The sequence below is a fragment of the Rhinolophus sinicus genome, linkage group LG01 (genome assembly GCF_036562045.2).
Source record: "Rhinolophus sinicus isolate RSC01 linkage group LG01, ASM3656204v1, whole genome shotgun sequence".
NCBI classification, from domain to species: Eukaryota; Metazoa; Chordata; class Mammalia; order Chiroptera; family Rhinolophidae; genus Rhinolophus; species Rhinolophus sinicus.
This window is the reverse complement of record NC_133751.1, coordinates 84,159,962-84,184,121: the sequence shown is the minus strand read 5'-3', so window position 1 is coordinate 84,184,121 and position 24,160 is coordinate 84,159,962. Positions and strand designations below refer to the sequence as shown.

General features: G+C 33.2%; 1 protein-coding gene across 2 annotated transcripts in view; it reads right to left on the bottom strand.

Annotated features, from left to right (window-relative positions):
• Window positions 1-2,321: 2,321 nt before the first annotated feature.
• The window catches only part of PROS1 (protein S), a 68,615-nt gene continuing 46,776 nt past the window's right edge, over window positions 2,322-24,160 (bottom strand). For both annotated transcript variants that reach the window (XM_019755543.2, XM_074333221.1), the window contains 7 exons: window positions 24,019-24,134; window positions 18,865-19,054; window positions 13,972-14,139; window positions 12,516-12,684; window positions 8,679-8,827; window positions 6,507-6,732; window positions 2,322-3,636 (listed from right to left, as the gene is read on the bottom strand). In XM_019755543.2, coding sequence (XP_019611102.2) covers window positions 3,476-3,636; window positions 6,507-6,732; window positions 8,679-8,827; window positions 12,516-12,684; window positions 13,972-14,139; window positions 18,865-19,054; window positions 24,019-24,134 — 1,179 coding nt within the window. In that variant the 3' untranslated portion in view covers window positions 2,322-3,475. The remainder of the gene's footprint in view (window positions 3,637-6,506; window positions 6,733-8,678; window positions 8,828-12,515; window positions 12,685-13,971; window positions 14,140-18,864; window positions 19,055-24,018; window positions 24,135-24,160) is intronic.

Sequence of the window (24,160 nt, the reverse complement as noted above, 5' to 3'; positions counted from 1 at the left end):
ATTTTGATATTTATTCTATGTGCATGTTTTATTATTTTATATGAATTATTTATATCTATATAATTTATTATTAAATTAATTATAAATTAATAATAAAGTATTTTATATCTATTTTGCTATCATTTGGGAACTTCAGATAATAATGTTAGATTCTTCCCATGTCAGTTAAATATTGGCCCAATGTCCTTCTCTTCAAATCTATTTGAAGAAGGATCAAATGTACCAAATTGTGTTTCCATCTGGAGACAAGTTATGGAATGAGATTTCAGATTGCACCCTTTGAAACTTTAGCAGGAAAGAGGATTTGTCACTAGTAAACTGCAGATTTTGTTGTACTGTTTCTCTCATTAAATTAGGGTTTTCTTGGGAGTGGGCTTGTTGTGGGAAGTAGTTGTAGGAGACAGAAATGAGTTCACTGGTAGCTATTCTTATGCACAACATAATGCAATCCCGTGCAGATCTGAAGCATTGCAGAAGTAATCGTGGCTCAGGATATGTCTCCCAGCCTAAGTGGTGTCCTGCTTGTTCCAAACTTCCCCATGCTCAGTTCCCCTCTAATTCTGACTTTCTTACCTTCACATATCTTGGTTCAGGCTTTTGACAGTGTTAATCTGATTTAGGAATCTGGCTTGTGGTGTTTATATTAATATGTACCAAAAAAAAAACCATCCTTATCGGATGCTGATCCATGTCACTGCCCTTCACCTTCACACTCTGTACACATGAACACAAGACAGCCACGAGCTGCCACTGGACCCGAGTGCATCACTGGATGAACCTCTGACCAATGCCTTTTTCTTTGGGGAAGATCCACTTTTCAAATATAAATTCTCTGTGAAAGCTTGAAGCCTGGTATAGCAAGTAACCCATGCGTAAGATCACTGTCAAATCAGTCCCGTCTGCAGGGAACAAGCTAATACGGGATCAATGATCAAAAGTTGTATTGCTTTAATTTTTTAGTACAACCTGAAAGAACCTGCTTTGTAACTCCAAGGACAGGAGTCAGAGGCCTCCCATAGGCTGACGTTAGTGTCACTTCCTATTCAGTGAGGCTTTGCTCTTCAGACATTCTACCACACAAGTGTCTACAGACACAGAGGAGGTTCTCCATAATACCTGTTGAGGAATGAATGAATTAGAAATTTCTCACACTTGTCCTTAGAGGATCTAAGTGACCCTGTCTTCTCCCAACACTATATCGATAGCAATATCAAGAAATCCGAAACAAAATCATTTCAAATATTGCAGTCTTCTGTACTAACCACAGAGACTGAAGGCATAAGAGATTTTCAAAAGAAACAAGGCAATAGTTAAACAAATATATAAAAATAGTCCTGTCTCCAGCAATAATGCCAGTTCCAAAATGAAACGAAAATTGGAAATACTTTATAAGAATCATGGGGAATGAGACTACAATTACAATATCAGACAGGGGAACTGAGGTAAATAACTGTTCTCACAAATTAACCATTATTTCTACTGATCCGTAACCTATCTCTGAAAATAGTAAGTTCTAAGGGACTCTGTAATGAACCTGTCACTTGGATTTTCTCATGACACAAAGCTCAAATAGCACCAAATATGTTTCTTGGCCTTCAAGAAACCACTGTTTTCTAACAACCCTTTAAAAGTAGGAATCTATATCTCTTGGCAAAGATCAAGATCAAAGATCAAATGAAAGATTCTTAGCTTCAGGTTTAGACACCTCCCCCACCCCCACCACCTCTAAGCCACATGTGAGCTCATCTGAAAGATAGATGACATTTATAAATGAGTCGCCAGAGCCTCTATGAAGATTACTGCATGTTGGAAAGTATTTTATTTCTGATGAGAAATGTGTAATTGATCCCTATAGCTGAGCGTATTTGGATATTACTAAATGAGAATCAGAGAGCTTCTCCCCCTCAAAACTTCATTTTTTCCTTCCTTCCTTCCTTCCTTTTCCTTTCTTTCTTTCCTTCCTTCCTTCCTTCATTTATTTATTTTTCCTCTTTATATACGTCCAGTTTTTCTACTTCCTTGCTTTTTTATATCCACATAATTATCAGTAGTTTCTTGCTGAAATTCATCACCCACAGTACATGGTGGTAATTGGGAGATAAATTATTGGGAGATGATCTAGCACAATTTCTGTCACGAGTCAAATACTCAATACATGTTACTTTTGCTTTTCTTCTCTTTATGAGCTGGGGTGTAACAGCCATAATAATTCATCAAATATTCAACTAAAGAACAACCATGCTTCATGTAGAGTTACATGTATGTTATGTAATTTTATGTTCTATGAAAAGATTTGATAGAATATAGACATTAGTCATACACATTTTTAAAATACAAACCAATTTATTATGTTTTACATAACATAAAATATCTATAGTGGAAAAAAATTTATTTTCTAAAACTCAGTGAAACATCTGATATATGCCTAATGTGAACGGTCGGCTGAGGAGTGATAAAACTGCCACTTGAAATGCATGACCAGCAAGTATGTGGCAATCTTACCTCCTACATCAAAGACACAATATTACAAAGACACAATTTTAACTATGTCCCTCTGTAGTTCTCCTTTGATTAAAGTCTGTTCCAGTTTTCATACTTCCTTTTGTCCTTCAATAATCACATTCTGACAACTTACTCTGGAAATTAAAGTTGAGTTCAGAGAAAATTATGAACTTCCACCTTATTCATTCTTTCCATCATTAGGTTCTGCCTTTTCTAATCTAGAGCTTATGTGATCCACACAGCCAAATTTAAGGAATGTCCCCTTTCCAGCTTTCCACACATAACCCAACACAATCTAGTATCTCATCCTCTTGGAGTTCAATTACTAATCGGCAAGATTTCCTGTGCTATTGTCATGAAAATGTGTACCACTTGTTTTTCTTAATTCAGTAAAACTACTATTTCAAATGTGAAGCCATGTGAAAAAAAGATGAAGCCAACGCTGGTCCCCCTGAGGAATTGTTTTGGAATAAAGCTTTAAGGCCTTCTGCTCAATTCAAATTAATAGGCCACTGTCTTCTTCTGCCTTTGTTAGGAAAAAACAAAAACACATAAAATAGTACCTGCTATGATCAATAGTACTTAGTCACATTAACTTTTGTTTGGGTTTACTGCCTTGCCTTCTGAGAAAAAACAGATATTTAAACACTAGTTTATGATGACAAAATTGAATTTGACTTTTACAAACATAAAAATGAAGAAATATCATTTGTAGCAAAAAATTCAAATTCAAATTTTCTCTGTGTTTCATTATTTAATTTCTAGACAGCAACAGAAGTAAGAATGTTTTAATGAAATTTATATCACCAGAAAATCTTGTTTTCTTGAAAAAGGACCTTTTTAAAATTCCTAGGTCAAAGGACCACAAAATAATCAAGATCTGCACATCATAAGTAAAACCCTTCAATTATTATAGAAACACAAGTATAATTACACCCAGGAAAAAAGATGTTATCAGCAAAGAAAAGATGTCTTAAGTATTCATGTTGTTTTTCAAAACTGATGGACATGAGTGAGCTCTAATGTCATTATGTTTAGAAACGGCTTCATCCAGATCCAACTCTACACCGTTAACTTTCACTTCCATGCAGCCATTATAAAAGGCATTCACTGGTGTTGCACTGAATGGAACATCTGTGAAAACAGAATATTAAAATATTAGCCCAAGACTTTTAGCATTGCATTTGCTTACAGTTAGAGGAATTATTCAGACCTCCCAGTTCCAATCAAATTCCAGTCCTAAAGGAAAAGTTAATAATGGAATTCTATTTAATAAATTTATATTAAGAGATGCCTATGTATATAAAGGATTGTGCTTGGCACCAAATTCAGCATCCATGAGTTCCCTTGATTTCATAAACACAATCGGTTCTATCCAAACTTAAGGTAAACACATGTAAAGAAGAGTAGAAAAAAGCATATTCTTACGTATTATGTTCTACTTCATTATCATCTCTTTAAATTTAACCAACAGTTAAAGCATTGTTAAATAATTTTTTTCAACTCTAAATTATAGCTACTTGGAAATCTTTTTTAAATGCCATAATAAATATCACTTTTATTATTACTGGAATAAAATCAAATTTCTATATGTTTCCAAAGAAATAATTTCCTGCTGAGCATACAATGACAGGTCATGATGGGGAATTCATTTTTATGTAATGTTCGGTGTTCTAAAAATAACAATTTTAATAGTGCTTCAGTGAATAGTTTATGGCCTTTGGACCTTTCTACACTTTGATTCTCTTTATCAAAGTTAATACTTAGGTAAACCCTTAGATTCCTAAGAACTATGGTTCATCTTAAGAACATCCATCTCTCTATTGCTTTCTCTTTTTTTGTCATCTCTTCTCCATGAATTTTAATTCCCAATGGATATTCTTCAGCCCTTATTCTTCCTCAGTATCTTATGCAAAATTATACAGACTTTAAATTTTCTCCCTCTAAGTTGACAATACATGAATAAAGTCCACACTTTTCTGTGGGCTGATAGCATTTTTTAAGAAGCCCTTTAAAGTCTGGCTGAGTATCATAGATTATGCCCCTATTATTTAAAAACCGCAGAATCATCAATTTCCCCTGATTTTTCATTTATAACATGCCTATTTTGCGTATCAATTATAATTTATTCATCTCATAGTTTATACTTTCAATATCTCAATTTAAGGTTCCCCTTAATTTTTCCTCACACTTTTTCTAAAACCATCTTACCTGAAGTCAGTCCTTAGTGCTGTGGTCAAAGTCCTGGAACCACTGACATTTTCATAGTTTCACTTCTTTGAACTCTTTCATTGTTTGATTGCATAAAATTGCATTCAAATAAAATTATAATTCCTAATATTTAAATTAATTAATTCAAGCTAACTTAACTAACTTCCTAATAATAAGTCATACTAACTCATCTATGTTTGTCTATCTACCTATCTAAATTTTTGTAGCCTATTTAGTACTATTCCCCAAAAACCCAGATAAAAATTCCCTATATAGGAAATGAAGTCTCTGATCAGTTAAAGTGATATAATGAAGGTTACAACAAATCCAGACATCAAACTCAGAATTCTCCCCATGTGAATAACCTGAAAATTCTTTTAAAGAAATGTCTCCATCAATTTTTTGTCATTTAAAGTAAAATGTTTATGCCAATTTCATATTTTCCAATATTAAATTAAAGATAAACCTGCTTTTCCTCCATTTTTCCCCATCTTGGTAAATGAAATCTCCACCATGCTAATGCCCATGACAGATTCCTTAAGATATCCTATACCTGCCTTTCAATTGTTAAATCCTATTAATTTTGTTTCTCATATACATTTCCAATCTGTTTACTATATACCATCTCCACTGCCATCACCTGAGGCCAGCAGCTCCCTCATCTGTAGAACAGGGACACTAATAGCATCCACCTCACTGGACAATTTTGAAAATTCAATGAGTTGATATATTTGAAGCACTCTGAACACTTCCCAGACTGTTTACTATGCACCAATTGATGGTAGTATAGGGTTGCTGCTGTTATTAATGCTGCTTCTCCATCTGGACCACTTCAGGAGTCCCCAACTCATCTCATCCACTTTTTCCACCTACCGGTCCATCTCCATCCATTATACATGGTGGATTTTTTAAACTGCAATACTGATTCACGACTTCCTTGCCTAAAACTTTTTAAATGATTTTCATGGCTCGTAAAATAAGACTCAGGACCCTGAACAAGGTCTACAAACCTCCTACTCCCAACCCCCACAAAGTTCACAGCCTCATCCTGAACAGCCATCCCCCCTGCTCAATATGCTTTCACCACACTGATTTCTATATATTCCTCAAGTGTGTCAACCCCTTCCCATTTTCCCCACACAGGAACCATTTTACTTGAATACTAATGCCAATACCCATCCTCACCACCTGGTTAAATTCATTTAATCCTTCCAATATCAGATTTATATCTAGTCTCTTCTTCAGAGAGCTTGCTTCTGGCCCCTATAACTAGACAGGAACAAGTCCCCATTTTCAGGCTTTAAAAGCAACTCATACTTTTCCTTCATAGAAGTTATGACAATTTTAATTATTTTTTTTTTATATTTTCCTAATCCCTTGTTTAACATCTGTCCCTGCCACTAGATTGTAAAAGCCATAACAGCAGGGATCTCCTCTGCTTGTTAATTACTATTTCCCTAGTGCCTGGACGTAGGTTCATAAGAAATATTGGGTGTTTGATAGATGAATTGAAGAATCAATATTGAATTCATAAAATTATTAAAAGGATAAAATGAAATAGTACATTTTTTTCTGGTTAGGATAGTCAAATGAAGCAAAATTTGGTTTCAGTTCACCATAAAAAAATAAAAATAATAAACCAATAAAATGTCAATACAAGCCCTCAAGAAAAGAGTAATGAATACTGAAATGTTATCTTCCCTCTGATGCCCGTTTACTAAAGTTACATATTTAAAATAACATCAATTCGATTAAAAATATACTTTATAAAACTGAAGAAAAAATAAAGACACCTGGAAGGCCACCCAGGTAAGTGACCACTGTTCCTTCCATTGCTTTGTCCAAGATGGCAAATTGTCTTTGATGGTCTTCAGAGTAGATGCTATCTTTTTGAAGTGGAGTTGACACCTCCAAGTATTTTCTGTTGACTCTGAGTTCCACATGGTATTGTTCACCGGGACACAGGTTTACGGCTTCTATCCGAGATATTACCGTACTTTCAAAAGATACCAGGATATCCTGAAGAATAAGCGAAGACTCAATACAAGCAGGTACTAATAATGCCACATAAGAGTGACTTTGAGCTTTTCAAATTCAAAAACTGAATTTCAATGAGGGGAATAATGTATGACAGCACCTCCAAGTTTCAATGAAAAAAATAAAAACTAATTATTATCATAATCATAATTTTAGGATATGCATTAGTTTAACAAGCTTCAGGTTTAGCTAAGATATAAATGTATGGTGAGTGGCTTCTGAAAATTCAATAACCAACAGAGTTGTACCAACAATGGGAACCTAAAATAGTGTCTTAAGCAATATTTTTTCTGTTTATAAGCCTTCTTAACTTCAAAATATGTATATGAAAAAGGAAGGAGTTGAATTACTCTTTGTTGGGGAAAAGACTTAGAAACTTTGAAGTGCTTTAGTAAGCACATTCCAGCAAGACTGAAAGGACTTTTGTGCCGCCCAAGCAATCCTATAGAGTTGGGACAAAGTGAATGAAGAAGCGCCAAGAGAGGAAAACCAAGGATCACCAGCAGTAAATTACAGAATATTTATGAGAAGATTAGCAAAAAAATAAAATGTATTCATTTGGGTGAACTTTTCAAACAGCTGATGCACAAAATTACTCAATTTGTTGAGAGTGATCTATGCATACAACCTGTATGTGTGTGGAGGAAATGTTTAACATAAGAGGGAAAATAAAATCAAAACTAAGAAATCTAAATTAACTGAAGCTTGTACTTCACAAATACAGGTTATCTGAGAAAATCTGCTATTCTGTTATACATTCCATATTCTTGAACTCATTAAGACTTAAAGATGGTCCGCTGAGAAAATGTTCCATAATGGTCAGTAGTATGTGGAATAATGTTACAAAACAGTGTACACAAAGCTTGAGAAAGCAATCTGACATGCAAATAAAAGGGAGCCATGGAGACAAACACAATAAGATAAAATAAATATCAAAGACATGGCATGTGTTAATCTCCACTCCATGAACATAGTGTTAAAGATAGGAATCCCATTTTGTTTTAGAAAACAAAACAAACAAACCAAAAGCTGACATCCACATGAAGTAACCTGCTGTGGTATAGACTGGAGATAAAAACTCAGCAGAATCTTTTAGGTTGCTTATGATTAACCACCAGAAACTCCTCCAAATCACCCTTTAAGTTGCAAACAGCACCCCTTTTTATTACTACAGGCATTATTCAATTATATGTCTCTTTCCCAAAGCTGCAGAGAGCATCTAAGCCAGCCCTGGCACAAAGAAGTTTCTTGCTGTAACTTGGAATCCACTGCTGATGACACATGGACAGAACTATCTGTCTCTAATGGAAGGCTGAATAACACAGATCTTCTGATAATGTTCATGTTTTCATTTATCCAAGAGGTATTTTTGTTTTTTGTTTATTTCCCTGTTCTTCCTCCTAATTTCAAATCAGAATTGCCAGCAAGAAGCCAAGTGGACTTGTTTTCGTTTTCTATAGTCTTACCTAATTTACCAATGGAAGAAAAGAATCAGTGTGCCAGAAAGCACACAACATTATAATTCAGCACTGAATATCTGAGAATGGATTGTAGTCAGACTCACTTCTATTGTGTTAATACCTCCCATGATACCTCAAGCACTGTGAACAAGGAGGGATCCCTATGTACTCTGGGAAGGCGACAAGCAGCCTGTGTGTGAGTGCTTAATTTTATCTCTAGATGCAATAGGTTTTTTCAATTTCTCCCCTTACCTCTTGGTTCAGACCATTTTGCTGGAAATAAGCCAGTAAAAAAGTAACAATAATGGACATTTATTAAGTCCTTAGTGATGTACTAGAGATTGTATCAAATACTTTACATCAGTTATCTCATTCAATCTTCAAAATAGCACTTTGAGGTAAATACATTATATCCATTTTACAGATACAACAACAACCAAGGATCATAAAGGTTTAGAATAAAGTTACCTGAAGCTTTTCAGAGGTGGAATCCACCAAAGACAAGGCAAAGGGCACTGTGTTATTAGAAATCAAGGCAAATATAACACCAGTGCCTGTGGATGGGCGAATATTCAAGGTCACATTTACTTGCCAAGCCTCAGGATTGGATATATTATCTGTTTAAGCAATGAAACAGAAGCAGGATCAATGTACTCAAAGGAATTATTACACTCTTATTAATACTCTAAGCCATTTTTGTGTAATACGTGTAATACTAGAGATTTTAGTTGTCCTTTCTCAATGATCTATATAACCTAGGCAAAACAAAACAAAAGAAAAAAATTTAACGTGGGAGACACTTAAATGGAGCCCCATCCTTCCATTCTTCCTAGAATAGAATTCTGGATTGTGGTCCTTAGGATTATTACAAGTTTTCCATGTTTGCTCTTTAACAGCTCTTCCTTCTGCCTTTCATCAACTCTCAGAGTAGTCATATTTTATAGTACACATTTAGAAGAAAGTTCAACAAATTTACTGTAATGTTTCTGAGGGAAAATTTGAGTATAGCTGCCACCACCACCTCACCACTCCTCATCCACAAAGGGGTAGGGTTAGAGCAGTGAGAAAGAAAAATATGATTTATATAATAAGGGAGTTGGGTAGTTTGATAATAGAGAAAAACTCTGAAGTCAGCAGTTAACTCTGACATTTGAATAGAAACTCTTCTTTGTGATTCTCTTGTCACAATTCCTAACATTCTTTTTCTCAATCACTAGGTTTACTATCTATCATAGCTACTGTTCTCTACCATTACTTTTCCATAGTAGTCACTCAACAAATATTTGTTGAATTAATGTTTCTAAAAACAGTTTGATTCCTTAAAATATTAGTTCACAATCTGAATTAAGTCTCCCTCAGTTAATATAAAATAATATATAATAATAGTTCAAATACCACTTGGAGGCTTTGAAAGGGTGAATGTGAACAGAGAAAATAATTTTCCTTTGGCAAGATGTTCTCCCATTTAGCCATATCTAATGCTACTGCATTTTCCATTAAAATTCTCTAATTCACACCCAAGATAAAAATATATATTATATATAATTATTTTGAAATAAGTAAATTTACTACATTAACAAAGTCAAGCTGAAAAATATGCAAATAAACAGGAATCATAATGTAATATTAAATACAAATTTAAAAGTAGATCCTTTAAATTATCCATGAAAAACTAATTACTAATGAAACTAATTTTTCAGACACAATATAATTCTTACTTTTATTTTATTCTGAGATTTTTTTTTCCTTTCAGTAAATTAACATGGGTCAATTATTTGCCTGTATTTAATCATCAACCCATTTAAACATTTTTTAAAAAATTATTCATATACAGAACAGAGCTAAAGTTAAAGATATTATGTTAATTTATGTTAGAAAAACAGAAAGTACTAGTGTAAGGTTCTTTCTTAAAATTGTAGTAATACTTTGTTTAGACTGAAAATACACACATTTAAAATGTAATTTTTTCTTAAAGCAGAGATATTAGATTCACACTAAATTTATAAGGCAAACCTTTAGTAGTTCAAAAAACACTTCTGAAAGAAAAAAAAAAAGACAAAGAACCCAATAAAATAAGTAAGATATACCATATGAAGAGACATTCAACTTCAGTAGAAACTGGAATAATAATATTTAAAACTATATATAAGATTTACTTTTTCAATTGATTGGAAACAAGTCACAAGCATTAACTTACTTATTCTGTTGGTAGTATAAATTAATAAAACATCTTTGGAAGAGAATCTGACAAAACAGTTAAGAATTATATACAGGCATGAATTCTGAGAGAAACCTTCTAAGATTCTGTCCTACAGAATCAATTACATAAAGGTACAGGGATGTATGTCCAAGGATATCCATGGAAATATTATGTGGAAAGGTAAAAACCTGGGATCAGTTTTGTAAGTCCACTTAGGCTGTAGAAAACTAGAAAGACCACTGCTCCCACCCTTACAATATCAAGAGCCCAATTATCTACATAATCACAACTTTTCTTGGACTATCAAAGAACTGAGATTTCAGAGCAACTAACTAGAAACCTAAAGAACAGGTGCTTCCAAGGAGAGACAGGATGAGAGTACTCTCTTACCCAAGGCAGCCACCAGACACTATACAATTTGATAAGAAGAATTTAGGTAAAAATTTTAACAACTTTCTAAAGTCCTAGTGGGAGCTGGTGTGAGAGTATAGAACTCCTGGGAACTGAAGACACGTGAGAAATTCATACCCATTCACAGGCTCTTCTTCACGGACCTTATGGGTACTCAAGAGAAAAACTAGGGGCAGAGAAAGAGATTAGAGAAAGCCTCTTTCCTAGCGCAGGTCTGAGGAGAGGAGCAGCAACATGAAGGAAAGGGACGAAGTCTCACCCAGATGCTTCTCTGTCTCCTCTCTGCAACAAAAGACTTAAAGCATTGGGGAAAAGGTAGCAAACGTGTCACCATCAGAACATATGTGAAGACCCATCTTGAGTCCTAACTATTAGATATCTCCTCTGCTGGTGTCGGGGGGGAGAGAGACAATGTAAAGTTCACATCTTGAGACCCAGGAATATAACACTCACCTAAGACTGAACCTATACAAGAACAATAGAGAATGCTCTCCTGCCCCTGCCCTCAATTCCCAGACCCCTCTAATATGCCTGCAAATGTCAAGGAACAAGTAAAAACACTCTGCTGGGTGAGACAAGTCCATGAAGAGATACTTTCTTAATGCATATCATAAAGGGAATACCTAAAGTTGAGGATGGATCAGCTATAAAAAAACCCTCAGGCAAACCAGCTGCGACCCTAACTAAACATGAGGTAATATTAAAGGAATTTAAAGAGTAGTTATAGAAACAACAAAACCTAAGCTGCTCAGTTCTTGACAAGATTGATTCAACACGCCTCATTAAGGGCCCAGCAGAAGCAGAGGTATGCTCATTTCCAGATCTAAATATTATTTATCTCAGTCTCTACTATTCTACATAAGATGCCCACCTTTAAAACAAAAATTATGTGATACAGAAGGAAGAAAGGAAAAAAACACATAGTCAAGAGACAAATAATCAACATGACCAGGCTTGTTGGAATTACCATGTTTCCCCAAAAATAAGACATACCTAGCCGAAGAATCAGCTCTAATGCATCTTTTGGAGCAAAAATTAATATAAGACCCCATATTATATTATATTATATTAGATTAGATTAGATTAGATTAGATTAGATTAGATTAGATTGGATTAGATTAGATTAGATTATAAGACCCAGTCTTATATTACAGTAAAATAAGACCGGGTCTTATATTAATTTTTGCTCCAAAAGATGCATTAGAGTTGATTGTCCGGCTAGGTCTTATTTTTGGGGAAACACAGTATCAGGGAATTTAAAATAATTATGAGTAATATGTTGAAGCCTTAGTTGGAAAAAAGGTGGACAACATGTATGAATAGATGACAGATTTCAAGAGGTGGAAATTTTAAGAAAGGATCAAATGGAAATGATAGAAATGACGATGAATTCTTTTGATGCATTAATCAGTAGACTCAATACAACTGAGAAATTGTTGAACCTTATAATAGGTCAGTAGAATTTACACCAAGTTAATCAGGCTATATGTCAATAATCTTTAAATAATAACATAAGTATATTCAAGTATTTTTTCCCTCCACTATATGGGGAAATTTTTATAAAAAACTTATAACAGTATGAATAAGCCTAACACTATGCATGGCATGAAGTAGGTACACATAGGAATCATTGCTGTTTGTCAATGAATAAATTTAGTCATTAATGAGAAGAGATAAAACGGGAAATCACTTACTATAATCTATGTTAAATTGAGCCACTCCAGAACCAGGAAAGTAGGAACCCTTCTCCACAGAGACAAAGCAATGCTTATTTTGTTTCTCTTGAATAATTTCCTCTACTCCTGAAGCTCCTTGATTCATCAAATTCCAGCCTCGTATACATCCATCCAGACGAGGATTAATCTAACAAAATAAAATATAGTTCAAGAGTGCATTTTTAATTTAAACAAGTCAGACTGATAGCGGCTTAATATATGTTTTTGTTTAGAGGAAAAATATTTTTTATGACATTTTAAAATATTTAAAATATTTCTAATTTTATATAAATTTTTCTTTTCAAAGTGTCCTTCAGATAGACAGTCTTTTTCAGTAAAACTGAGTGTATGCCATCACAGGTCTCCCCTAGGATCCTAATAATTTTTAACACCTCAGGCCCTACCTATCTCTTTTATGTCATTCAGAGATAACTTTTCTGCTCTCAAGTTCCATATATGCTTCTAACTGTGACCCTGGGCTCTACACAGCTTTCCATTTTTTTCTTTAATTGCATTTACCACATAGGTTTGTCTCACCATCAAACTCAAAGCCTCTTCAGCAACTAAAGAGCTTGCATTCTTGAGCCTCACCAAAGCATCCAGCCAGATGGAAGAAATGAAGTAGTCATTTCATAAATACTTTTTGAATAATTTATTTTACTGTTAAAATGTTTTGATTTATCAATTTCAAAGGACAGGTATATTCACTCTGACATGGGTTAACTAATTCAGGTTTTATATTATATTGCAGAAATCATTTCAGTGAAGGTAACTGAATTGTCGTGAGTGAAAGATGGATATAATTGGCAGGTCCATGACTTCAGATAAAATTTTTAAACTCTTCAAGGACAATGATGAGTCTACTTCATGAAACCTATTCCAAGTTATTGGACAAATACCATATTTAGAAGATCATCTATTATATCTAACTTCAATTTATGACAGGCTACTGCTATATTCCCGCAAAAATTTCTTAAAAAGAAAAAAGTTACACCTCATGTACTATTTTTATCACCCAAATTTAAGTCCTAAAATAGACCTAAGAAAGTTCTTTGACTGACTTCTACAAAATAATGTATTTTTAGATTCAAATATAGGTATTTTTATATGCTTAATGGTTAAGTATGGACTATTATGTCAACACTAAATTGATGCTTGAGAATTTTTAAAAATCTACTTCTCCATGAGAAATCCTGGGGATTTAAATGAGCTCAAAAATACTACACACATTTTCTTATTTCCTTAATATAGTATCGAGGGTGGCTAATGTTATTTTCACATGTTCAATTCAAGTTGTCACAATTGGTATGTCACAATTGGTTGTCATAGAAGTTAATAAAATAACTTCTTTTGACTCTCAGAAAAATACATCTTCAAATCTATTACAGACAAAAGGAATTCATCCATGATGAATAATATTAGCTTGGATCATTACCGGTCTAATAAGTGCATTTTCCATTTTCCGAGGTAATGCTGCAAAGTATACTTTGGTTTCTAGAAATCCATTTGTAGGCTTAAAAATGCTTTGGGGTTTATTTATATTCATTACTGCTTCTTTAGCTATTTTCACACTAATACTCCATTCTAATTCTTCCACAGAGACCTACAATTAAAGAGACAAAAATTATCAAACAACCAAACATCATTACATGTCATCTGAAACACTAAGGTTGAAAAAATCCTGTTATTTTTCCAGTAAATAATTTCCAAAGTAATCATTTCAATGTACTTATTAATTTGCTCCAATCCATTTGAAATATCAAATGATTATAAAGGTGATAAAAATGTGTTTTAAAAGGATCAAAGGGACTGAAAAATCAAATGACCATATTTTAAAGTAAAAAAAAAATCAATGTTATTCTGTTAAATTTAAATATCCAATTATAATATATGTCTTTCAATCCAGTATGCCATAAAATGAACAATTTGTTTTAAAAAGTGAGTCACTCTACAAAAATTTTAGGAAGTTTTTAAGTATTCTTATTTGGCAATTATCTGATAGTACACATATAGAATCAATAATGTAAATAAAGTCTTAATATAAATTAAGAGAAATCGGTATATTCAGTATTCTGTTCATTACACACAAATTATGTTTTACTTCAAAATTCAAAAGTAATTGAGGTCATGAGGAAGCACAATACATTAAATTAAGCTATTGTTTTTCAAAAAGTAGTTTGGGTTTTTTAAAAAAGGTAGGTAGTGATGGCAAATGACAATACAAAAATCCTTCTATAAAGACAATTCGAAGCACTATTGTTGCAATCCCCATGTAAAGCTGTAGCACTCAAAATGCACTCTTCATTAATTAACCCCTAATGGAAGTCAAACAATAGGCACATTAAGACACCATAGCAGGAAGAGAAAAATGATGCTCTAAAGTAAAATAAATGTGTTAACATTTATAGATTTAATCAGTGTACACTCTGTCCTTAATATAGCCAGTCACATCATTTTACCCTAATGACTATTCCTTCCTTGGAAGATGTTCCTAATAGCCTCCAGGATCTCAGTCTGCCGTGGTTCTCCTACTTTCTTACCATTCCTTCTCAGTCTTCTTGCTGGATCCTCCTCTTCTTAATTTCTATAATATGCCCCAGAGCTCAGCCACCAGACCTTTCCCCTTTAGCCACACAAGTATTTCTAAATGGGCACGCTATTGCTCCAGTCTAAGGCATTTGGAAAATTTGGGGTTGGGGGACACTTATAGTTGTCACATACGTAGGGGGCATGCTGACATTGCAAGATGCTAGACACTCTGAAATATGCAAGATAGTCATGCAAAACAAATAATAAAATACTCAATATCCTGCAACCTTCTAAACATCCCTGCCGGATATTCATGTAGCATATACCCATGCTTATAATTATCTGAGTTTGTGTATATATAAACACAAAATATGTATTGTACCATTTTAGTATTCACTGAATTTTTCAAGAATTTAAGTTTTGTAAACCAAGGATGGATTGATGCTTGTTTTGTTTGGATCTTTACCAAGAGTTTCCTACCATTTTAGAAAATTACTATTACTGATGACAACATCCTTCATGCACGTAGGGTATTTGAGTTGCCAATACAACACCCAGCACGTATCTTCATTTGTAGTTATTATATGTACAGAAGAAAGATTTGACAAGTATTGCACTTGAATATTTACATTTTGAAATTGTGTTATTATAAGTTACCTTCCTTCATTTGTATAACAATTAGAGCATTTTATTGTTTTCTATTAGTGATATGTGAACATAGTTTACATTATTGATGCATTTCATTATAGGACAGTAAAGGAACATTATAAATATTTGGGCATTGGATGACACAGAGTTTAGAACCACAGGTTGACATACCCAATCACATGGCCTTTAGATCTCTTTATGCTGAATATTCAAAAGTGTATATCTACTTTGTTGGGTTGACCTTAAAAATATATCTAGAATCTGATCACTTCTCATCACTCCCACCATCAACAGTCCAACATAAGTTGCTATTCACTACTATCTAGTTTTCACATAGCCATGAGGTCCTGAACAGAATTATCTGTAAAAATGCAAATTAGATCATGTCACATGTCCAAATCATCCAAGATCTTTGTATTTGGCATAAAATCCAAGTCCTCACTATGTTCCTCAAGGCCCTATATTACGTTATTCCAGATCACATTTCTGACCTCATTTTCTACTACTCTCTCCCTCTCTCACTCCACTTCACCTACACTGACGTTTGTGTTGCTCCTCAAAAACAGCAGACACATCCTTTTGTCCAAGACTCTGTACTTGCTATTCATGTGGCACAGAATCATCTTCCCCCACATATTTCTCATGACTTGTGGCCTCAAGTCTGGTCAGATATTCATCAGAAATGGCTTTTCTGATTCTATATGCACACTCACTATCATAATTCTCTATTGCCTGGCCTTGCTTTTCTTATTCCTCATAGCATTGATCACTATCTGACATATCTATTTGTTCATTCATTTGTGGTTTTCATCTCACCACTAGAATGCAAGCTCCATAAGAGCAGTGACTTTGTTTTACTCACTGCTGTATCCTCACCACCTAGAACAAGGAATACCACATAAAGTGCTCAATAAATATTTTTTTGAGTGAATGAAATTGTGATATAAATTACAGATTTCCCCCAATACTAGTATTAAAACCAAATATGAGATATAATCAAGGAGCAATATTTATTTCTATGGGTTATAGCCATTTAAGTACTTAATAATTACACATTTTATTTAATTTATCTGCATTATAAAACAATTCTATGGTATACATTTTATTTTTAATTTCTTATCTTTAAAGTGTTTCATTTGAAATTTTGAAATAATTTAAAATTAGTGAAACAATTACTATCAAGTAAATAGTCCAGTTTATAGATTAATTTAACTTAACAACTTTGTTGATTAAAATGCTTACTTAAAATATTTATGTACTTGAACTAATTTCTGTGCTGCATAAATTTGTTTGACATAGTATAATTTATTAATAAACCATCAAGATTATAAACTGGTAAATATCATATGGTAATATTTTTAAAACAAAAGTGAGAAAAGAAATCCTACTTATATGAAGAGGGTAAAAATTCATAATTGTTAAGATATTGAATTAAGAATTTAAGAAAAACCACCAGCACTAAATGTATTACTAGATTAAAGTTTTACTCTGATTCGTTTATTGTTCTTAAATTTTGTTTTTTATATAAAATTGCATTTGGCTTATAAAGGGAGACTTTAATTGAAGTATTTTAATTAAAACACGGACATATCATTAAATAGTAATTTCTTCTTAACAAGGACCATAAACATAGGAGGAAAAAACAATATGGAACTGAATAGCTGTCTTCCATCCAGCCCAGAATCCTGCCTTTAACAGCATCATTCATGAAACAATTCTTTAATAAACACGATCTGCAAGTCATGATATTAACCTCACAGGTAAACATTTACCCTCTTCATTATACATATTATAGACTACCAAGACATTTATCTAAATTCTCCCTCAAACAGCTGAGATGGTCAAATTGTATAGACTTATTGGGGGGAAAATTTGTTTACTCTCTTTTCCTGAAAAAGTGATTTTAGATAGATTATTTGGGGACATTAGGCAGTAAAATTCATTCTTCAGGTGAATGCATCAAATATTCTAGATATAGATGTATTAGAAAAGACGTAGTAGCAAAGCATCTAATGAGAGCATCAGCAGAAGCCAGACAATTTTAAAGATTTCTCTGATAGTTGCATCTGATCCTCTGCAGACAACATCCTTTCAGAATTAGGAGCCCAAAGGACAGATAGCCCCCTTTTTGGTGAACCACATCTGTGCCCAGCTGTTCTTCAGTACTACCTTGACTGTAACATATTTCACATGACATTGTATTAGTTCATAAGGCAGCATCAGCTACTAAACTGTGAGGTACTAAACTCAAGAGCAAGGAAAACCTCGTCTATAGTTGAATTTGAGAACTTAGCACTTTAAAGTGCTCACTAAAAGCTTCTTGAATATATGAGTGCATGAGTGGGTAAATAAAGGAATGAAATGTTCAGTGATGACTTCACATGGCTTCTCCACACGGTCTTCTCATCAGCTCCCACAGGCATAGAAAGTCTCTCCTTTGCGTACCACATTCTAAGATGAAACTGATCTTCTCTCAGCTATCCTCTGCTGCAAGTAGCAATAACTCTACTGCAGAAAACAATTTTCTCCACTGTAGACTAGCAGTCATCCCTTCTCCAAGAAAAGTTGCATTTTAACCCAGCTGATTAAAATGCTGTTCTTGATTATTACAATAAAGCCTCACTTTTAGGGATTATCTGAAAATGTTAGTTTCTAGGCACTCAAATTGCTACTGGCACTCAAATTTATACTGTTCATATAAATTGATTATATGCTAATATTTAAAATTGAATTAACTTTAATTTTTTTCCTTATTGTATTTTTCTTTCATTTTAAAATATATTGGTTATTCAGTACAGTTGTCCTTCATCAATGGTGTCATTGCATAAACTGTTATGCTAGGTAATAATCCCTGACCTATAGAAGAGAACCATTGTTCACCCATAGACAGCCACTAAAAAGGGTATTAGAAGTTCTAGACAGAATAGTTCAAACAAATAACTGAAAACAGCTTTGGAGAAATCCTAAATATATTAAGTGAGGTCATGCTTTCTCAGGCTCTTTCACGGATTTATGGTATGTAAAATATATTTCATATAACATCAGATTAAACCCCATTTAGGTTTGTCATCTCTATAAAAATAAATTGCTAATGATTTTATACAAACTGCACCAAAGTGGAAAGATTCTTTATGAAATCTGCACAACGTACCATATTCCATAGACCATTATTAATAACTTTGCCTCCAGTTGTGATTTGGGTTGCATATTCATTCTTAAACTGAATTTCAATCTTTCCATCACGAAGTGCAATCAGGAACCAAGCTGAGTGATCAAGAGATTCTGCATACAGGATAACACCTTCTGAATCATATGTCCGGAAATCAAATTTGGCTGAAAATCTAAACAATGGACAAAGAGAGAGCCTTAATACTGAGAAATATGGAAGGCTCAATGTATAATTCTTTTTGTTTTTTATTTGTACTGGCAAACAGGAATATGTTAAAAAAAAGTCAACTATTTCTGTCCCTGGAACTAATAAAAGAGAAGGACAGAATTAGACTGTGTGTTTATTATCTCTGGCTCCATGTGTGTTTAAAATAAAGTTACTATATTTTCTTGCCTATTCTTGGAGTCTTTTTCTCAGTGAACAGATGCTTTGGTAATTTTTCATCTTTTTCTGGCCTTTGTTTTGAAGCCATGCTTCCAAATGTTGGAATTAATACACATGTACAAATACAAGGCATATTGTATCTCTCCCAGAGCCTTTTATACACTATATAATCTGATATTAAGATTTTTTTTTTGCTGTATCTGTAAGTGATTAGTAAAATATATTACAATTTCACGATTGGTTTATCCATCAAAAAGCATATTTTCCCTATGATTTCATATATGTCAGGAAGGAACACTCATAGGGATATACAAGATAGCATCTGGATGATTGCAAACATAATTAAGTCTTTGTGTGTGGTAAAGAAGGTAAAATCAAAAACGTAAAAGTGTATTCCATTAGTTTGATTTCAAAAGCTCTTCAAACTCTAACTACATAAATCACCATACTAGAATACAGAGTAGCAGAGCTTAAAAGATATAGTCTAATATTAGCAAACCAAATTCAACAATACATTGAAAGGATCATACACTGTGATCAAGTGGGATTTATTCCAAAGATGCAAGAATGGTCCAACATCTACAAATCAATGTGATACACCACATTAACAAAATGAAGGATAAAAAGCACATGATCATCTCAAAAAATGCAAGAAAAATCTGACAAAATTCAACATCCATTTATGATAAAAATTCTCAACAAAGTGGGTATAGAGAGAATGTACCTCAGCGTAATAAAGGCCACATATAACAAACCAACAGCTAACATTATACTCAATGGGGAAAATGTGAAAGCTTTTCCTCTTTGATCAGCAACAAGACAAGGATGTGCACTTTCGCCACTTTTATTCAACAAAGTATTAGAAGCCCTAGCCACAGAAATTAGGCTGGAGAAAGATATAAAAGGCATCCAAATTGGAAAGGAAGAAGTAAAACTCTCACTATTTGCACATAACATGATAATATAGAGAGGAAAACTATCAAGACTTCACCAAAAAACTTTTAGAACTAATAAATAAATTCAGCAAAGTTGCAGGATACAAAATCAATATACAGATACCTGTGGTGTTTCTATACACTAATAACAAACAATCCGAAAGAGAAATTAAGAAACAATCCTATTTACAATTGCATCAAAAAGAATAAAATACCTAGTAATAAATTTAACCTAGGAGGTGAAAAGATCTGTACACTGAAAACTATAAGACACTGATATTAGACATTGAAGAAGCTAATAAATGGAAAACATTTGAGGCACATGGATAGGAAGAATTAATATTGTTGAAATGTCCATACTACCCAAAACAATCTACAGATTCAGAGCAATCCCTATCAAAATTCCAGTAGCATTTTTCATAGAGCTAGAACAAACAATTCCAAAATTTGTATGGAACCACAGAAGATCCCAAATAGCTAAAGCAATCTTGAGAAAGAAGAACAAAGCTAAAGGTATCATGCTGTCTGATTTCAAACTATACTACAAAGTTATAGTAATCGAAATAGTATATTAGCATAAAAACAGATGTACAGATCAATGGAACACAATTGAAAGTCCAGAAATAAATCCACACATAGGGATAACTAATTTATAACAAAGGAGTCAAGGACAAACAATGGAAAAAAGACAGTCTCTCCAATAAATAGTGTTGGAAAAAGTGAACAGCCCATGCAAAAGAATTAAACTACAGCACTACTTCACACCATACACAAAAATTAACTCGAAAATGATTAAAGACTTGAATGTAAGACCTGAAACTATAAAATACATAAAAGAAAACATAGGAGGTAAACTCCTTGATATTGGTCTTAGCAATGTATTTGTGGATCTGACTCCAAGGCAAAGGAAATAAAAGCCAAAGTAAACAAATGGGACTACATCAAACTAAAAAGCTTCTACACAGCAAAGGAAACCATCATTAAAATGAAAAGGCTGGTGAACACACAATGGGATTTATAGATGATGTAATACAGAATTGTACACCTGAAATCTATGTAATTTTACTAACAATTGTCACCCCAATAAATTAAAAAAAAATGAAAAGGCAACTTACTGAATGGGAGATAATATTTGCAAACCACAATCCGACAAGGAATTAATATCTAAAATACACAAAGAACTCATAGAACTCAACAACAACAAAAACAAACAACCTGATTAAAAATTTTATCAGAAGAACACAAAAGCATTAATTTAAAAAGATAAATGCACCCCTAGGTTCGCTGCAGCATTATTTACAATAGCCACAATATAAAAACAACCTCAGTGTTCATTGATAGATGAATGGATAAAGATGTGGCACTCGCACACAAATACACAACGGAATTCTACTCAGCCGTAAAAAGAGAATTAAATCTTTCTATTTCCATGGATGGACCTCGAGGGTATTATGCTAAGTGAAACAAATTTGATGGAGAAAGACAAATACTGCATGATTTCGCTCATATGTGGAATGCAAAACAAACTCATAAATACAGAGAACAAGGTGGTACCAGAGGGAAAAGAGGTTGGGGATTGGATGAAAGGAGTGAAGAGGGTCAATTGTATAGTGAATGATGGCCACGAGACTTTTGATGGTGATCACTTTGTAGTGTATACTTATGTTGAATTATAATGGTGTACACCTGAAACTTATATAATGTCATACACCAATTTTACCTAAAAAAAAAAGACATAGACTAGCCATGTGTTTGGAGATATCTGAGCTCTGGCAATGCCTATTGCTATTAAGATTCTGGAGATATACATATCTATTACAAGGGAGGAAAAATCTTAGGGATGTTATTTTTAGATAATACGTATTGATTCAGTACTTTCAAGATTAGGACACTTGAAAGTTTCCAAGGGACCAAAAAGTCAAAATGATTGAAAAAAGACAAACAAGTGATAGGAAAAGTAGTTGTATAACTATTAGTCATCAGAGTTAAAATAAAGATAATTTAAGTTAAAAAGTCAGGACTTTGGATAATACTAAATAAGGCAAAGAATTCCACACCCTTTTCCACACATACAGTAGTTTAAATAGCAATAGAGAGGTTCCATTTGCAATAGGGCATGGATCTACCTCAAATGGAACAAAGAAAAGGTGATAGGATAAATTTTTAATCATGGAATTCCAAGGAAATATTCTAAAGAGGTAAATCTGGAGTTAAGTATATTGGATGGATAATAATGTAGTAGAAACTTACTGTACTCAGATTATTTTATTTAAAAAAATTTCCTTAGAATACAATCTTATCATACACTCTTTCATAATCATCACATTTTGCTCCTGTGAAACATGTGTTATCTTGCCAAGATCCAAAGCTGTGTATGCTCAGAATCTCACAGAAGTTGATCCTATTATGGAGATAATTTCCTTCTCTTTGTAAAATCATGCTAAACCAGTAATTCAAAGAATTGTGTTCTGCATACTTTCTTTCTGGATTACATCAACATACTGATTCATTATACTGGGGAACAATTCATTATTTTCAGAAGTATTGTAGAGTGAAAAAAAAAAGATTGAATTTGTTAACTTTTGGGTAGGGTAAGTAATTGATCATGGGAAACAGAGCTGAAGGAATTTGAAAAAAAAAAAAAGAAAAAAATCAAAAAAGCGCTAGCTGTTCTTTGTGTTGGTTGCACAGGTGGAAGTTTACAAAAATTCATCAAGCTGTACATTTAAGACATGTAATTTCTGTATATATTACACTTCAATAAAAAGCTTAAATTAAGTACCTAACTATCTAAATAAATAAATACTGGGAAGAATAAATATTTGAGCCAACATTAGAGGCCAAGCTACTGTGAATTGTCTGAACGTGCCCGAAGGTATGCAATAATTATTTTTTCTTCTCTCATTGTCATTCTCATTGCAAGGAACCATTGTCTCCAATCACTATTATTTACTCTGAGATGTTAAAGGGGAAAACCAGGTCTTAGTGGAGAATGGAGTGTTGAAGGAGCATAATTACACCAGTGAATCTTAGTATAAATTTCAATGTTCCTTAATGCTAAGATTTCTATGAATTTATATTTAATGAATAACCAATAATACATCTAATGAATTAAATTCTAAATATGCATGCTTATTTAATTAATATATTTTAAAATTGCAGTCTAGAATCACTCTCAAACATGTTTCCTTTCCATTATTCCAACAAAACTCCAATTTCTTTTTTCAAACAGTGTATGGCTTTGAGAAAATTTGATAGTTAAAGTAAAATCATGATTCAAAAACATAAGCAACTACTTCCTCCCTAAAGTCAAGCTAACTACAGGAATAGCAGAGAATGTACTCAGATAGTCTACTAAAATCATGTGATACATTTCTTTAAATGTTTGTAAGCAATCTTATGAATTTTGATTAATAACTATGAATATAACCATATTTAAAAGTAACAGAGTACGTTCTCATTACTTAGTTTTTGAAACACGTATAAAAAAGAATGAACATTTTACACATAAACATTAAATCTACTTTCCCAGCTTCTTAATAAATATGTACTCGCTAGAAAAGGAAGAATGAGGGGATAAGGTAAAACGATCATTGGGGAAGGTCAGCCTAGAGTGACCCAAATTGGTTCCAACATGAAAAGTACACATGTGAAGGAGCAAATTCACTTTAGGGTTCCCGATGTCATCTGATTGATCATATACCAAATTTATCTGATTTATAATGCAAGTTCATACATTTTAAACCTTTTTAGTCACTTCCTTCTTCCGTCCTAACCTGCTTTCTTCTAGAAATTATCACTGACATTATTATCTCACCTGGTGACATCTGGCAGGCGAAATTTTAGAAATAAAACAACCCCTACAAATTGCTCTGCCAAGTAAAGTAGCTCATAATTTTTGTCAAGGTTCAAGGGAAGGCACACTGGAACAACCTGGAGAAAAGAAAAGAAAACAAACA